This window comes from Onychomys torridus, chromosome 7 (assembly GCF_903995425.1).
Source record: "Onychomys torridus chromosome 7, mOncTor1.1, whole genome shotgun sequence".
NCBI lineage: Eukaryota > Metazoa > Chordata > Mammalia > Rodentia > Cricetidae > Onychomys > Onychomys torridus.
Window position 1 is genome coordinate 16,390,656 of NC_050449.1, and position 18,524 is coordinate 16,409,179.

An 18,524-nucleotide genomic window follows, 5' to 3' on the forward strand; every position below is an offset into this window, starting at 1 on the left:
TCCTCTGGCCAATAAGTCAAAAGAGAGTGGGCTTTAATGCTTGGGTTTTTTCTTTTCCTCGCCATAGCTAAGTCTTTCCCTCTTTCACCATTTCTCACTGCTTTAGCTCCCGTACCGCCTTCCGCCAGCTGCTCTCTAGAGTGTTCACTGCTCCAGCTTCCTCACTGGACTCCCAACTCAGACAAGACACATCAAAGTACTAGTGAGTAATAGTTCCAGCCTGGCATGGTGGTGCATGGCCATAATCCCTAAAGTCAAGAGGCTGAGGCAGGAGAATTGTGAGTTCCAGGACAGCCTGGGCTACATAGTAAGTGAGGGTCAACCTGAGCTACACAGACTGTGACTCAAGTACACAAAACCACAGGCTGAGACCTTGGCATATAAAAGTGCTCTTTGTTCACAGTAAACTGGGTGTGGTGGCTGGTGCCTGTAATCCCAACACTTCAGAGTTAAGAGGCAGGAGGATTTAAATTCAAGGCCATCCTCAGTTATACAGACAGCTTTGAGTCAAGGCTGACTAAATGAGGCTCTATCAAAAACACCACCACTAGCCGGGCATTGGTGGCGCACGCCTGTAATCCCAGCACTCAGGAGGCAGAAGCAGGCGGATCTCTGTGAGTTCGAGGCCAGCCTGGGCTACCAAGTGAGTTCCAGGAAAGGTGCAAAGCTACACAGGGAAACCCTGTCTCCAAAAACCAAAAAACCCACCACCACTCTCCCAAAATGCATTTGAGTAGGGAGTCCAGTGGGCAAGGTCTAGAAAGTAGCAAAGTTCAAGAAACAGGGAAACAACTGTGGAATATTGGCTTCTTCCTTAAGATGGCCGGGGTGGGTGGATCAGATCCCACCCCGGTAAAAACTCAATGGTGGTAACCCTGTGTAATTCCAGCCCTGGCAGGGTTAGCCAGAGCTACTCCAGCTGAATTCACCAGTTCCAGGCTCTGAGAGACCCTATTTCAAAAATTAAGAGAGGGACATGCCTAATGTCAAACTATGGTCTCCACATGCATAGGGCAGTGCACCACAGGCTCATAATTGACCAAATATCGGGGGCTGGAAATACGGCTTAGAGTGCTGTTCCTGGAGATGCCCAGAGTTCCGTTCCCTCCGTTCCCAGCACCCATAGTCAGGTCGCTGACAAATGCTTCTAACTCTAGCTTCAGGGGACCTCATGCCCCCTTCTCATCTCATGTGCATAAAATACGCCTAACATGCATAAGTAAAAACAAAATAAGGCGGCTGGAGAGGTGGCTCAGCAGTTCGGAGCACTTGTTGCTCTAGCAGAGGCCCTGGGTTCAACTGTTAGCATTGACAGTGCGGCTTGCAGCTGTCACTTCAGGTCCCGGTGATCTGACGCCCTCTTCTGGTCTTCTTGGTCCCTGCATGAACATAGTGAACAAAACCATAAGAAACACCACATGCATAAAAGTCAAGTTTGGGGTTGGAGAGAGAACTCCACAGTTAAGGACATTTGTTGCTCTTACGGAGGATCTGAGTTTGACTCCCAGCACCTATATTGTAGTTCACAACAATCCAGAATTTTAGTTCTAGGGGATCTGACTTCTGTGGACACCAGGCACATTTCATGGTGCACATAAAAATGAAGTAAATCTTTTAAATTTTTAAAAATGATATTTTATATAAATTTTTAAAAGATGTATTTGCATAAAATTAATTTTTTTGTGTGCATGGGTGTTTTGCGTGGATGTGAGCTTGTGCATCATGCTTGTGTCTGATCCTGGTGGAGGCCAGAAGAGGCCTCCTGAACTGAATTACTGGAAGTGAATTACTAATGGTTGTGAGCTGTCATGAGGGTGCTGGGAACCAAACTCTGCAAAGCCAGGAAGTGCTCTTAACCACAGAACCATCTCTCTAGGAGCAATTTTTTTTTTTTTTTTTTTTAAGTAAAAATAAGCCTAGGGTTGTAGCCACTGGTAAAACACTTGCGTAGTTCAGCTTCATGAAGCCGTAGACTTAATCCCTATGAACATTCAGGAACATGCACGCACGAGCAAGGGGGTTCAAATAACCACACTCACAACCTTCTGTGAGACTCATCTTCCACTGGCACTGGGATTCTTACAGAGTTGGAGTCTTTGATCCTTTCTAAGACAGAAGTTTTCTTCAGCGCTTAAGAACGCTTGCCTGCCTGTCAGGGAACCATACCATGGGGCGTGGCGCTTCCTGAGTACTGTGGCTCTTTGCTTAAAAAGAATATCACAAACTGATAACAAAAGCCAGGAAAGCTGGGAAGAATTTCTATGACTGACAGATACAGCTGTAAATCAGTATGTGTAATCTTAGCAGGAGGAAGCCCGAGGCAGGAGGATCACCTGGAGTTTGTGGCCAGCCAAAGGCACAGAAACAGCGGGGGGGGGGGGGGGGGGACGACAAAAAAGGTTGCGGCTCTCTTTTTTCTTATTGGTTGGAGGAGCGAAGTGAAATTTATATCAACCAATGAGAAACTTTTACGGAACTAGTGTCAAGTGACAAGCCTAAGGATGGATTCCTTACATTGGCAGGTTGACGTTTCCAGAGACCAATAGGACAATCCAGATCAGCCTAGTGAGCAGCGGCCTCGGTGTCTTTTCACTAGGCCCCGCCTTCCAGGCGGGTGACAACCCGGTTTCCACTTCTATTGGTTTTCTCATATTACTGACAGTTCTACAACCCAATGGAATTATGAGACTAGCCCTTCCTCGTGCCTTTTTTATTGGCTTGCATTTTTGAGTGGCAGCAATCTTGACCAATTGGAGGTAGCATTAGGGATTCGGGCACCGCCCCAGAGGCTGGGCGGGGAGGTCGCTCGGGTCGGGTGTCGCCTGAGAACCGGATGAGGCGGCGACTGTGAGGCCGAGCCGGGAGCGGGCGTCGCGGCGAAGGGGAGCCCGGGCGGGCTGGCAGAGCGGAGCGGCAGGAAGCAACGGCCACAGACGCCTCGGGGTCGCGTGTCGTAGCCGGGGGAGCCGCGGGGCGGAGGCGGGCACCATGGGCAACCGCGGGATGGAAGAGCTCATCCCGCTGGTTAACAAGCTGCAGGACGCCTTCAGCTCCATCGGCCAGAGCTGCCACCTGGACCTGCCGCAGATCGCCGTGGTGGGCGGCCAGAGCGCCGGCAAGAGTTCGGTGCTCGAGAACTTCGTGGGCCGGTGAGCGTGCGCGCCGTCGGCGGTTCCCAGGCTCCGGCGGGGAGGGCGGGCGGCGGCCTAGGGCGCGGAGGGCGGGCGGTGAATGGCGGAACTGCGGCTCGCGGACGTCGCAGAACCGGTGGCAGTGGGTACGGTCTGGGGCACGAGTCTCCATGGCTTTCCGCAGGGGCTGGAGATGCAGACCCAGGTCGGGGACTAGCCAGTGGTAGTGGGTGAGGTCTGGGGCAGGACGGTAAATGCAAACCCTTTCTGGTGCATTTAGTCCCAGCTATCATTGGTGAATTCTGACATCGCGTTGCCTGTGATCCGGATAGATCCACTCCTCTTTTCTCTTGCTACCTGGAACTCTTAGTGTGCGTGATGCTGAAGCTACACTTGTCACCCAGCCGTTCATGGAGCATGAATGACCCCTGGGGTCTGTCAGGATGGTTATTTATCTGGAACCTTCTCTACCGTCTGGTTAGCTGTTTATCCGTTCTGGACAGGCTTCCTACCAGCACCATTTGGTTGTCCCATCTGTCCAAACCCACCCTGAAGTCCACTGTTGTCTGGCTAGCTGTCTAGGGTGACCTCTGGTGTGCAAATGCTCATCTGTGCCCCTTGCTTACTCGAGTTGGCCTCTGCCATCTGAATGGCTAAACTTTAGGGGCCTCTGTTGTCCGGTTCTCTTGGACCATTGGCTCCTGTCTTCCAAGTGAATCCATTCCGTTAGTCTGCCCTGCTGTTCTCCATTACCGCCAGGGCAGTCCTGCCTGTCCTATCTGAGTGACAGAAGGTGAGGGACTTGGGAAGAGACATTCTTTCCTGGCTCAGCATCCCAGAACCTACTGGCTGGCTCCTAAGCTAAAGCTTCCCAGTTGGAGAGCTCTCCAGACAGCGCTGGGAGCCTCAGCTTGTTCCATCTGTCCAGTGGGCAAATTCCACTTGCAGCTGTTTCTATGATCCAGGAAGTGAGTGAAGGAGGGATGTTGATTTACTCCTGTTCCTCCTCTCTGCCTGTCACACAGCGCCACTTCTCCATTCCAGGAAGTGCTCCGTGAATCGTGTGGTTTGTGCCCAGTGATAACATTTGCTTTGCTCTGTGTGTGTGTGTGTGTGTGTGTGTGTGTGTGTGTGTCCTTGTGTGTGTGTGTGTGTGTGTCTGTGTTCGTGTCCGTGTCCGTGTGTGTGTGTCCCCATGTCTGTGTGTTTGTGTCTGTGTGTGTGTGTGTGTGTGTGTGTGTGTGTGTGTGTGTGTCTCACAGTGCACTTGTGGAGGTCAGAGGACATCATCTTTGTGAAGTCCCTCCACATTTATGTAGGTCCTGGGAATCAAACTCAGGTCATCAGGCTTAGATAGCAAGCCCCTTTTCCCATTGAGTCATATCATTCTTTGCCCTTCCATCTTAAATTTTTCAGACGTGGTCTTTCTCTGAGGCTGAAGTTCACTGATCGGCTAGCCTGGCTGGCCAGTGAGCTCCAATGATCCACCTCCCTCTGCCTCACCCTAGCATTGGGTTGGTTACACCCTCCCTCTGTTGTGTGTATTGTTGTTACTAGTCTTTCGTGGAGGCAGGAGCATCACTGAATTTGAGGCTAGCTTACTCTTCATAGAGAGTTCTAGGGCGGCCAGGGCTACATAATGAGACCCTGGTTGATGAAAGGATACAGGGACTGGGATGTTGGCAGTGTCAATTTAGGCAAAATTAGATGCACCTGTGATCTTAGGCACTCAGAAGTCTGAGGCAGGACAATTCTTGAGTTTGTGGTCACCCTGGGTTTCTTTTTCTTTCTTTCTTTCTTTTTTTTTTTTTTTTGGTTTTTTTGAGACAGGGTTTCTCTGTGTAGCTTTGCGCCTTTCCTGGATCTCGCTCTGTAGACCAGGCTGGCCTGGAACTCACAGAGATCCGCCTGCCTCTGCCTCCCTAGTGCTGGGATTAAAGGTGTGCGCCGCCGCCACACCCCTCCCCCCCCCGTCCTTCCCCGGCTCACCCCCCCTTTCCCCGGCTCCCCCCCCCCCTCCCCAGCTCACCCTGGATTTCATTGTTAGACCTTGTCTCAAGAAAAGCTGTGAGAGGGTTGTGGATGTAGCTCCGGCATAGCGCACTTGCCTACCGTGAACAAGGCCCTGGGGTCCCCAGCACTAAACTGATAATAAATATTATTGCTATTTATGTTATCTTTGATTGCTTCATATTGAAAGAGACCTTTCTGTGACTGTTTTTTTGGGTACTAAATTAATTTTTTATGTATATTTTTTATTATTAATTTTTTAGATAGAATCTCACTCTCTAGACCAGGCTTGCCTTGAACCCACAGGGACCCACCTGCTTCTGCCTCCTAAGTACTGGGATTAAAGGTGTGCATACCATTCCTGGATTTTTTTTTTTTTTTGAAACAGTCTCACACTGTAGACCAGGCTGACCTGGAACTCACCATGTGGAACAGGTTAGCCCCCAGAATTGTAGCAGAATTGTAGCAGTCTTTCCTGCTTCAATTTTCCAAGTGCTAGGATCACAGGCATGTACTGCTGTGCCTGGGCATTAAGTTCTTTTTGCTCTGGAATGTCTTAAGGCCCCTGGGCTGCAGGACCTTATAAGAGGGGTCCTTTCATGGGTCCCATCAGCCCTATTCTCTATTTCCTGCTGTGAATTTGACTAAAGAGAGTCAGCCCTGAGAGTCTGTTTCCTTCGTCTGCTGCTCATGAATGTCCAGTGGGCATCTGGCTGGCACCCAGGAACAAAGGATAGAGTGTGTCAACAGCTTGGGCCTGCTCAGCACCTGGGGACAGCTCGGGCTGCTTGTCAGCGCTGCCTTTAGAGTTTTTGAAGAGTGTTGGGACACGTGGATGCCATAGTTGGCCCGGCCTCTTGCAGGGGTTTGCATGCAGTTTGCTGCCAAGGACTTGAAATGTGTGTAACAAGTTTCACATGAAGTCCAGATTTCTACAGAGCCAGAAACTACCCAGAAGGTTCTAAAGAGTAATGATAATGGTGTGGAGGCCTGTGGCCCCCAAGCACACATCTGCCATGATTGATTTTGTGTCTTTAGTCAAGAGAATTGGGCTCTCTGGACCCCAGGTTCCTTTGTGCACACATCTGAGTATGATTATGTGGAGGTCAAAGGTTAGCCTCAGGTGTGGTTCCTCAGGAACCATCTACTTGGTGTTTTTGAGACATAGTCTCTCACTAGAACTTGGGGATTACTAATTTATCTAGGGTGACTGGCCAGCGAGCTCCAGGGATTCACCTATGTGGATCCCCACAGTGTTGAATGACAGGTGTGGATTATGATGCCTGGCTTTTTACATGGGTGCTGAGGGCTGAACTCTAGTCTTCATGCCTGGGCAGTAAGCCAGCTCCCTAGCACCATACAACCTTTATTTGGTTTTCCAGACAGGGTTTCTCTCTGCAGCTTTGGAGCCTGTCCTACAACTCACTCTGTAGACCAGGCTGGCCTCGAACTCACAGAGAGCCGCCTGGCTCTGCTCCCCCAGTCCTGGGATTAAAGGTGTGTGCCACCACTGTCGGGCCATACAACCTTTAAAAAAAAAAAGCAAACAGGGACTCCTATATCCTAGGCTGCCTTTGAAATGACTGTGTAGCAACGTAGAACTCCTGATCTCCTGCCTCCACCTCCTGAGTTCTGGCATTGCAGATGTGCACCATCATGCTTGGCTTTGTATAGTGCTGGGGATGGAACCCAGAGCTTTGTGGGCGAATCAGTCAGCCCCCTAGATGTCTTTTCTACATGATGGGGAGCTGTATGTAGTTTGGGCAGTGCAGGGCAGGGGTAGAGTGCCTGCTTCCATGTGCTAAGACTCTAGAAGTTCAAAATAAGTAAAGCCAAGACCCTGGGGTGAACTGAGTTAATGGGTAACTCACTGGGTTCTCTACCCAGAGTTGCTCCTATCCCTTTGGAAGCTTTTGCATTGGAAACCTTTGGCTTGCCGGCTATGTGCACAAGCCCTCTGTGGCTGCTGTGGCCCTCAGGAGGGCTTGCTTGGTCTCTACTTAACCTTTGCTGTTTAGCCTTAGGGGCTGGCAAAGAGAGGCTGGATATTTTTCTTTTTTTCCTCCTTTGGATAGAGGCTCAGGAAGTTGGGGTTCTAGCCTGGGAAGCTGAGGCTGGCTCCTCCTGTGAGTGTTTTGTCTTTCAGAGTCAGTCACCCCAGTAGGAAGTGGGGCTACCATTCCCTGAGTGTTTGACCCACCAGCTACTGCAGTCAGAGGTACACCTCCAGAGTGCCTGTCATTGATGCCTTTGGCAAGGGACTGCATCTCACCTCTTTAAGACCTATAATCAGGCGGGCAAGATGGCTCAGTGGGTAAAGGGTTTGCCACCAAGCAGGTTTAATCCCCTGAGTGGAAGCAGAGGAGCAATTCCTGTGTGGTGCATGCACACATACACACAGACCCAAAGAGAATAAATAAATGAAGTGTTTTTGTTTTTTGTTTTTTAAGTTTTGTTTTGTTTTGTTTTTAAAGGAAAACAAAAAGGGAGCTACAGGGCTGTAGCTCAGTTGGTAGAAGCATAGCATGAGTGAAGTCCTGGATTCCACCCCGACTGTCACATAAACCTGAGACATGCTTGTAAACCCAAGTGGAGGCAAAGGGATCAAGAGTTGAAGGTCTGCTCAGCAGCATAGCCAGTCCTGCTAACTTGGGCTACATGAGACCCCTGCCTCCCTGAAAAAGTAAAAGAGTTTCAGGCTCAGGCCCGGAACCCCAGCACTCAAGAGGCTGAGGCAGGAAGATTGCCAGCCTGGGCTCTCTAGGGAAACCCTGGCTAAGTAAACAGAAAGTTGAGGGTGCAGTGGTAGCATCCACTCTTCCTAGGCCAAGTGAGTGTCCATAGGACAGTGTTGTCCAGTGCTAGCAGTTTCCCGTGTGCCCAGGGATATGGCCTCGAGGCAGATAACCTTCCTGCAGAGCCTAGATAAAAACACCAGTGCAGTGATAGCAGTGCTGGGGCATAGAGTGGAGGAGCGGAGCCGGTGAGTGAGGATTGCTGTCAGAGGAGTCAGGTGACACCCGGCTTTGGAGAAGAGATGGGGAGAAGTTGAGAAAGGTGTCCTGAAGACTGGATCTGGGAATAGCCAGTGTGAAGGCAAGCTAAGACTGTGAGATGGGCTTTAAAAAGAATTGGTGTGTGCCTTGGTACAGGCTACCTCTTTCCTGGGGGACAGGGAGGGAAAGTGGCTGGAGGCACTGCCCCTATCTCTTAACTGGATGCTTCAGTGGGCTGAGGGTGCTATGCTCTCCTGATCAGCGGTTTTCTCTGACTTCTGTTCACCTGTTAGGGCCTGGTCTTACTTTCCTTGGATCAGGAGGCATTGGTAGCTGTGTGCACAGGTACATGTGCATGTGTTCCTATGCACGTGGATACCAGCTCAAGTCATCAGATTTGGCAGCAGGCGCCTCTATCCACTGAGCCATCTCACCAGCATTTTTTCTTCTGTTCCTCCCACTCCCCTCCTGGAACTTGATCTGTAGACCAGGCTAGCCTTGAACTCACAGAGACTCCCCGCTTCCTGCCACCTCAGTCTCCTGAGTGCTGGTATTAAAGGCATGAGCCACCACCAACCAGCTCTTCTTCTGTTTGTAATACACAGTGTCTTTGATATATAGCCCAAGCTTGTGATTCTTTGTCCCCTCCCCGCTAGTGCTGCATGGCAGGCCTGCACCATCACACCGGACTGAGTTGAGCATTCTCCAGATCTGGGTAAGGGCTGGTCACTGAAGAGAACCTCATCCCTCTCCTCACACTTGGAATTGCTCAGAGCTGCAGCTGGTCTAGGCTGTGCCAGGTTTGAATACAAATGCCGAAATGACAGGCTCCTTGGTTGCTGGGAGAAACTTGGGCATCCTCTGAACCCTAATTTACAGGGGAGGGGCCAAGTGCTGGCTGTAATTAGGCCCTTATTAAAGTGTCAACGCTTTTGGAGAAAATACAGTCGGTAATGATCTACTTAACACAGCCTCTCTTTAAACTGAGCAAGTGGAGGACACTGTCATGCCTCCTGAGCCAGGTGACACACAAAGAAAGACTCCTGCACCTAGGTGTATACACTCGGGATTCCTGTGAGGTCATCCTTAGCTTCAGCCAGAGGCTAGGCGAGCATTTTAAGACCTGCATTGAAGCCAGGCATTAGTGGCTTGGGAGGCAGAGGCAGGTGGATCTCTGAGTTCCAGGCCAGCCTGGTCTACAGAGTGAGTTCCGAGACAGCTAAGGCTACACAGAGGAACCTGTTTTGAGGGGGAAAAAAAGAAAAGAAAAGAAAAAAAAAGACTTACTTTGTTATATTTCTATGTATGTGTGTGTGTGTGTGTGTGTGTGTGTGTGTGTGTGTGTTTGTAAATGTGTATTGCACCACACATGTACAGTACCTTTGAAGGCGAGAGGGTGTTGGGTCCTTTGGAACTGGAGTGGTAGACAGTTGTGAACTGCCATGTGGTACTTGGAATTAAACCCTGGTCCTCTGCAAGAGCAGTAAGTGCCCATGACTCCTGAGTCACTTTCTCACACCTTCTCTTGTTTCTTTTGAGACAGGGTCTCTTATAGCCCAGGCTGGCCTGGAATTTCCTAAGCAACTGAGGTTGAACTCCTAATCTTCCTGTATCCGTGTGTGCTGGAATTCCAGGTGTGTGTATCACTCTGGTTGGCTCCTTGCTGTGGTGGAATCCAGGGCTTGCTGCATGCAAAGCAATTGAAGCAGAGCCCCAGCCCAGCCCTGCTGAAGTCTTACTCTGATGTCAAATAGGATTCCATGGTTTCCACAGCCTTTGGAGGACAGTTGCTGCTTTTTTAATGCCCTGATTTATAGATGGGGAAACTGAGACTAGAGAGAGAGAGTTAGTTTATCATGAAGGTCAGACTCCTGTGAAGTTGTCAGGTGTGTGTCTAACTGTCAGGCCTTAAATCGGGCCAGGAGCCGGAGACTTGATGAGAACCTAGACCTAGCTATACAGAAGATGGGTGAGCAAGTAAATGAACAAAGAATGAGAAGTATGGTGATAGATAACACAGAATCAGAAGTAAGAGATTGGTTTGAATGCATATTGTCATGTGGATGCCCCCCAGTTGAACTGGAGACTGGTGGGAGGGGACAGCAGGTAAGGAGTCACCCCCTCCCCCCAATCTGGTTAGCAATTGCCTGATGCAGATTTGTCATAGCCTGGTGCACATGGGACTCAGGACACTGCCTGTCCATTTTTAATTACATGAGTAGAGTGGGAACCAGTGACAGATCCTGCCCTTCTGCCAGCTTCATGTGAGCCCCCAGTGTCTGTTTGGAGTCTGTCTCTGATAGTGGAGTGTGCATGCTGTTCCTGGGCTGATCCCTTATCTCCACCCTGGATTTTCTGGAGCTCTGAACACTCTGCTTTTATTGCTTAGTTAGTTTTCCAGACTGAGTGTGCTAGCTCACTCCCATAATCCCAGCACTTCAAAGGCTGAGGCTGGAGGATTACCATGAATTCAAGGCCAGCCTGGGCCACAGGAGACTTGTCTCAAAACAAACAAACCAGAGGGAAACAAAACAGTATAACAAGGAAAAAGCCCATAAAACCAACATTCTGTTTCTTTTCCATTTATCCAGATGTCTGGGGGATGCGTGTGTGAGTATGAGTGCATGTGAAGGCCTGAGGTTGATATTAGAAATCTCCTACTACCTCCATTGATTCAGGCCTCTTAGTCAAACCTAGAGCTCACTGATATGGCTAGTCTGGCTAGCCAGTGTGCTCTAAGAACCGACATTGTCTTGTCTTCTAGGTTGGGATTACAAGTTGGCTGCCATACCTGTTCTGGGGATCCAAACTATGGTCCTCACTCTTGGGTAGCAAGTGCTTAACCACTGAGCCCACAGCTAGCTTTCTAGCCAGGAGCACCTGTTAGAAATCTTTCCATGGTAGTTTCCAACTGTAGCTTGGAGCCTCCTGACCACCCCAGCATGTTGGGGAGTGGAGGTGGCCGGGGCAGTGCTGGGGACAGAGATGACTGCTGTTGAGGGACAGTAGGGCCCTCCGGGGCCGCTACCCTCCTGTCTGCAGCCCTGCATGTCGTCCCACTCGATCACCAGTGTGGATTCCTTGGCAAAGAGCCATCCTGAATGCTGTGTTCAGAGATTAGCCTCTTGGCCTTCTCTCATGGGTCCTACCCTGAGGCTTGCTTGCCTATAGACCCCAACAGAAGGGTTTTCTAGCCTTCCTCTGAGCCTGGGATAAAGTCTGGCTCTAGTACTGAGCTAAACCCCAACCCCTATTTATTGTTTGGTTTTTTTTTTGGTTGGTTTTTTTTGTTTTTTTTTTTTTAGTCAGGGTTTCTCTGTGTAACAAACAGTCCTGGCTGTCCTGGAACTCACTCTGTAGACTAGGCTGTCCTCGAATTCACAGAGATCCACCTGCCTCTGCCTCCCTAGCACTGGGATTAAAGGTGTGTACCACCACACCCGGCTTATTTATTTTACGTGTATGAGTATTTTATCTGTGTGTGTGTTTTGTGTGCATGCCTGGTATCTAAGGAGACAAGAGGACATTGGATCCCCTGGAATTGGAGTAACAGAGGTTGTGATCCACTATGTGCTTACTGGGAACTGAACCCTGGTCCACTTGAAGAGCAATTTGTGTTCTTAGCCACTGAGCCATCTTTCCAGGCCCTTAATTACTATTTTTTGAGACAGAGTCTCACACTGAACCTGGTTCATTGTCTTTGCCTTTCCCTCTCCTCCAGAAGAAGGATTATAGGCATATATCACCAAGCCCAGGTTTTTCTCTCGTTTGGGAATTGACCTCATATTTGCGGAGGAAGTGCTTTATCTATGGAGACATCTCCCCAGCCTCTATCATTTGTTTTATTGATAGAGTTTTGTTTGTAGCTCAGGCTGATTTCAGACCTGCGGTCTCTTGCCTTAGCCCCCAAGTACTGGGACTTCGGGCACCGTCACTCCACCTGGGCCCTCCACTCCTCATCCCGACTGTGGTCCACAGTGGAAGCAAGGCCATCAGGCGATCCAGGAACATCCCTGCTCTCTGTTGAAGAAGGAGACACCCAGAGACTGTCTCAAACACATTTTCCCAGAGACTTCCAGGGCTCTAGAGCAGGCAGGCATTGTCCTAGCTGGTGTGACATTGCTTGCTGGGTGATACACCCTGGCACAGCCAGACCAGCCCCACCAAAGCCCCAGAGGTAGCCTCAGTACACAGCTGTCTGTCCTGGCTGTGGGGCTTCTGTCTTCTGTACTTATAGATGAGGTCTGTCTAGAACAAGGGTTCTCAGCCTTCCTAAGGCTGCGACCCTTTAGTACAGTTCCTCGTGGTGTGCTGACCCCAACCATGAAATTATTTTTGTTGCTGCCTCATAACTATAATTTTGCTACTGTTATGAATAATAATGTAAATATCTGATATGCAGGATATCTGATATACAGCCCCTGTGAAGGGGTTTTTTGAGCCCCAAATCCCCTGTTCTAGAGCTGCTGTTGTAGAGAATGGTAGCTTTCTGGCCTAGAATGTCTGCTCTAGTAGCAGGGAACCTGCCAGTGGTGAGGCTGGCCTTGAACTCCTGGTCCCTCTGCTTCCACCTGACAGTGCTGTCACTCGAGGTGTGTGCCACTGTGCTGAGTGGGAATTCGTGCTTGCTAAGATGCTTGTGGCTACTAGATGAAGCCAAGCAGAAAGCCAGACCAGGAGCTGGCGGCCTGTGCCTGGAGCCCCACTCAGTCAGTCTGCCTGTGGGTTAGGTTCTCATTGCCATCATTTTTCAATGCTGACTTGCTGCCGCCCGACCAAGCCAAAGTCTGGCTTATGCAGCCTCTGCCTTAGTGGCACTGTCAGGGGACGTTGCTTAGCATAGGCTAAGTGAGGACTTGGGGTAGGTTGTTTTCTAGGGAGGGCCTTGGGGGTTTGTCCCTGGCATGAAAACTGAATCTTAAACTTTAAAAAGAAGTTTTCTTGAGAAGGTCTCATGTCATCATTGCTGACCTCAAACTAAGTTAAGTATGTAGCTGAGGCTGGGTTGCTCTTCTGAGCTTCCTGCCTTCCCCTCCCTATGCTGAGATGACAGACATGTCACCAGTCCTAGCTGCTTTTTTCCTTACTCCAACAACTTGCCTCAGGCTGGAGTGCTGGGATTGCAGGCCTGTACCACCACAATCACTCCTAAGATACATTGTGTATGTGTGTGTGGAGAGAGTTTTGTATAACCCAGGCTAGCCTCACACTTCTGATCCTCCTGTACTACCACAATCACTCCTAGATAATAAGTGTGTGTGTGTGTGTGTGTGTGTGTGTGTGTGTGTGTGTGTGTGAGAGAGAGAGAGAGAGAGAGAGAGAGAGAGAGAGAGAGAGAGTGTGTGTTTCGTATAACCCAGGCTAGCCTCACACTTCTGATCCTCCTGCCTTCATCTTCTAAGAGCTAGGATGACAGGCATGGGTCACAATTCCTGGCTTATGTGGTGCTAGGGATGGAACCCAGGGCTGCATGCACCCCTAAGCATGGTTTGGTGAAACGAGATCTTTCTTTGTAGCCTAGGGTGGCCTGGACTCCTGATTGTCCTGAGCCCTGGGATTATCAATATGTGCCATCACTGGACTTGAAATAGTTTTATGGTACTGGGGATTGCTCCTAGGGCTCTACCACTGAGTTACCTATTCAACTTTAAGTTTACAGAAGAGTTACTTATTTATTTAGGATGTTAGAAACGGGTTTCCTTGTGTAGCCCTGGCTATCTGAAGACCAGGCTGGCTCTAAACTCAAGAAGTCTGCTGGTCTCTGTTTCCCAAGTGCTGAGTAAAGGCGTGCGCCACCTAGCTACAGACGAGTTATAAAGATAGGTCAGAGAGGGGCTGGCCAGGTTGTTCAGTGGGTAAAGATGCTTGCTGCCTAAGCAACTGTTGACTAAGTTGGACCCCTGGGACTTCTATAGTGGAAGAAGAGAACAGACAACCAAATTGTTCTCTGACAACATTGGCCATGGCAATCCTGCCTTCAAACAAACAAATCAATAAAATGTAATTTAAAAGTTGGGCCTTGGTGATGCACACCTTTAATCCCAGCACTCAGGAGGCAGAGGCAGGTGATTTCTATGAGTTCATTTCTATGAGGCCAGCCTGGTGTATAGAGCAAGTTCTAGGACAGCCAGGGCTACATAGAGAAACCTGTCTCAAAAACAAAACAAAACAACAAAACAAAACAAAAACAACAACAACAACAAAAAACCACCAAAAAAACCCAAAACAAATCAAACAATAAAGTAATTAAAATTGTATCAGGCAGTCAGGCAGTGGTGGCACACACCTTTAATCCCAGCACACAGGAGGCAGAGGCAGGTGCATCTCTGTGAGTTCAAGGCCAGCCTACGCTACAGAGTGAGTTCCAGGAAAGGCACCAAAACTACACAGAGAAACCTTGTCTTGAAAAACAAAACAAATTATAGAACAGTTTGCTTATGTCTGCCTTGCCTCTCCCTACCGCAGACTCTGTTGAGACCATCACTGTCACTGTTGATGGAAGCCACCTGTCAGATGGCTGCCATCACCCTGTCACCCTTCTGACACAGGATCACATGTCCAACTGCCTCACTTCTTAGATCTCTAGGCTCTCAGGTTCTCCTAGTTTCTCATGACCTTGGGTTTTGATAGAGCATGAGCAACAGTAACTTATTTCGGCTAATCTAGGTTTTTCTCACAGTTGACTGTGAGTTCCTTCATTTGGGGTAAGCCAGCAAGGCATGTTACCAGGGAGATGCATGGCATCTGTCACATTTCCTACTTGAAAGTCACTGTTTTTGTCTTTCCATGTTCTATCCTTTGTAAGTATCCAGACCCTAAAGGTCTTATGTGTGAGGGTGTGTGTGTGTGTGTGTGAGAGATTGATGCCAAGTGTCTCCCTAAGAACTGTAGAAGAGTCTTTCTCTTAAACACAGCTTGTCCAGATCTGCTAATCTTCCTAGCCTGTGTGTGTTCCAGGGATCTCCTGTCTCTCCCCACAAACACAGGCAGGGAGCATGTCTGTGTGGAGTTGATGTGGTACTGGGGTTCTGGACTTTGGCTCTCAAGCTTGCAGGGTAAGTGCTTTGCCAGCTGAGCCATCTCCCCAGCCTTCATTAGAGTTTACTCGGGGCTGCGGATGCAACTCATGTCCTCACACAAGGTAGGCAGGCCTCTACCACTGAACCAGCTCCCAACCCCCAACCCCTCACGGGAGTGAGGGGCAATTCTAGGCCAGGGCTCTACCACTGAGCCACGCTCTCAGCACCTCATTGGTGGGGATTCTAGGCGGGAATTCCACCATTACATAATACTCCTAGTTTCTCACTGACAGGTTCCAGGCAAGTGCCCTTCTGTTGAGTCAGTTTTCCAGCCCCTGATTGGGGGTAAGGGAAAGTACTGTAGGCAGGGGTTCAGTACTGAGCCACATCTCCAACCTCTCATTGGGGTACTCTACTATTGAAGCACATTTCCTACTGCCTATTGCAGTTTTGTATAGATTATAAAGTGTAATTTGAGAGTTGTTTTTGGTGTGCAGGTTTCTGTTGCATTGGATGGCCATTGTCAGATGGCCATGGTCTTTTATAGATGCTGCTGGAGCACTGCCCAGTGGTTCCCACATCTGCCCAAGCCACATCTGTTTATATGACTGCAGCTCTCAGCTCAGTGTTGAAATCAGGCCCTGTGAGCACTCTCTGTTCTTTTTCTCGGTTGTTTTGGATGCTCTAGGTCCTTTCCATACTGACTGTGTGTATCTCTCTTTGTTGTTCTGAGAGTCGGGCTTTGCTGCTCATACTGACCCGGAGCTTGAGCCACTTCTGCTTCAGTTGGGTACATGCTGGTGTCAGAGGTGCAGCACCCTGCCCAGCCCGAGGTGCCCACTTTACAGTCAGCTCAGGGATCCATCGATTGGTTGATTTTGTTTCTCTGTGTAGCCCTGGCTGTCGTGGAAGTCACTCTGTAGACCAAGCTGGCCTCAAACTCACAGAGATCCGCCTACCATCCACCTCCTGAGTTTTGGAATTAAGGGCATGTGTCACCACCATTGGCTTTATTTATTTATTTATTTTAGTCAAGATCTCACTAAGCAACTCTGGCTGTTTTGGAATTTAGTCTGTAGACCAGGCTAGCCTCAATGTCAGCTATGTTGTGGATTTCTACCAAACACTAAACAAAATAAAAGGCTAAGGCTGTAGCTCAATGATGGAGTCCTAGTCAAGTATAGAACAGAATTCCATCTTTAGCACAAACACACAGCACCCCTCACCCCCTACCCCCCAACTCAAAAAAAAAAGAAATAAAAATATTGTTTCTGTTTATAAAGCCTGTTATTTGGTATTTGTTTTGATTGGTTGAAGCAGTATACTGTACCATCAGGCTCACTGTGTACCTGAGGATTGCCCTGGACTCATGGTCCTCCTGCCTCTCCCTCCCAAGTGCTAGGACGAAAAGTTTGCACCTCACACTAGTGTGTGTGATGCTGAGGACAGACCTCAGGACTCCATGTGTGCCAGGCAAGCCCTTGACCAAGTGAGCCCAGCAGGGGCATGCTTTCACTTCAGTCATCTTTATGTTTATGTGTGCACATGTTTGTGAATGTCGTGTCACGGGCCAGTCCCAGGTGTTGGTTCTGGCTGGCCTTCCTCCTCCTTTGAGAGTGAATCTCCTGTTCAGTGTAGGACAGGCCAGGTGATCCTTGATCTGAGGATTCTCTTGTCTGTGTACCTCAGCCTCCTGTTAGTTTTGATTGCTATGTTGTTCCATCAGCTGTCCAGGCTCCTCACTGCCTGCTGCCTCCCTCTTGTCCATTTGACTGCCCCACCCCATAGAAGGAACCCGCCCATGCCAGGCAGTGGTGGCGCATGCCTTTAATCCAGCAGGCGGATCTCTGTGAGTTCGAGGCCAGCCTGGTCTACAAAGCGAGCTCCAGGAAAGGAGCAAAGCTACACAGAGAAACCCTGTCTTGAAAAACAACAACAACAAAAGGAGCCTGCCCCAAACTCTGGGGCATGCGATGGTGCAGGCCTGCGCTCCAGCGCTGGCCCTAGGAATGCTAGAACTGGCCTAAGTGTATTGCTTAGGAAATAGCCGCTCAGCAAACGTCGGTACTTGTTCACTACAGATGTAATTGTATTTTTTCAAGTAGTTAATTGAGTCTGCAAAAATGGAAGCTACAGATACAAGAAGGTGACTGAATATTTTCCCTCTGCTCAGAATCTCCCATAGTTATTAATTCTTTCAAGGTCATTTACTTTATTTTGAGATGAGGCCTTAGTGTATAGCTCTGGTTGTCCTGGAACTGACCGTGTAGACCAAGCTGGTTTTGAGCTCACAGAGAGTGTTGAGTGCTGGGAGTAAAGTAAAGTGTTTGGAACACTGCCTGGCTTATTTATTTTTATTTTTAATTACTCCTGTGTGTTTATATGCGCAAGAGTGCAGATGCCCACAGAACCAGTGTTGCATCTTCCTGTAGCTAGAGTTACAGTACAGATGGTTGTGAGCCACCAGCTGGGTGCTGGGACTCCAACTCTTCTTTCAGGTCCCTATTTATCTTAAAACTCTTTTGTTGTTGTTTTGTATAGTTGTAAGACAGGTAGCCCTGGCTGTTCTGGAGCTTGCTATGTAGACCAGGCTGGCCTCAAACTCCTCACAGAGATCCACATGCCTCCATCTTTCAAGTGTAGGGATTAAAGGTGTGGGCCACCACATCCAGCCATAAAACCTTAGGGCAGGGTGTGTGTGGGTGGGGGGTTAGTGGTGGTCAGAGGACACCTTGTAGGAGTTGGTTCTCTCCCCCTGTGTGGATCCCCCGGAGTTTTGAAGTCAGGTCTTCATACTTGGCAGCAGGCACCTATACCTGCTGAGCCATTTCCTAGTCCCTTCCTTTATTCTGTTGCATCCCCACTGGGCCTTGCTGCTCTTTGTCCTGAGCAGCCCATCTCAGGGTCTTCGCCTCGCTGTCTGCACTCCCTGACTACTGCTGATCCCTCAGGTCGTTGTGCAGCTCACTTCCTGCCTCCTGCAGGCTTCCATACAAATGTCTCCTCCCAGGGCATTCCTGGACACTGCTGCTTGGTCACCACCTTGTCACTGTCCACTCTAATTTCCTTTTGGAAGCACTGAGATGGCCTGTGTTTGGCCTGCCTGTTTGTTTGACCTGAGGTTCCTCTTCCTGGGTGTGCCCTGCCTTGCAGGAGCCTGGCCCATCTCCCTGTGTCACTTTACATCCACCTAGGCTTTAGTCACCAGTCCAGAGTCACTCAGCAGAGGAGACGGGTGTACTCTGCCACACTGTTACCTAGGCCTCACCCAGTTGGACCAGACCAACATGCTTACTGCTTTGTGTAGCTGGGTCACAGTGAGACACTGCAGCCACACACAGCAAAAGGAGGTGAGGACTTTGGCTCGG

The 18,524-nt window shown here is 49.4% G+C and overlaps 1 protein-coding gene across 15 annotated transcripts in view; it reads left to right on the forward strand.

Moving 5' to 3' along the window:
• Positions 1–2,803: 2,803 nt before the first annotated feature.
• The window catches only part of Dnm2 (dynamin 2), an 88,182-nt gene continuing 72,461 nt past the window's right edge, over positions 2,804–18,524 (forward strand). For all 15 annotated transcript variants that reach the window (XM_036192534.1, XM_036192522.1, XM_036192525.1 and 12 more), the window contains exon 1: positions 2,804–3,149. In XM_036192534.1, the coding sequence (XP_036048427.1) occupies positions 2,989–3,149 (161 nt within the window). In that variant the 5' untranslated portion in view covers positions 2,804–2,988. The remainder of the gene's footprint in view (positions 3,150–18,524) is intronic.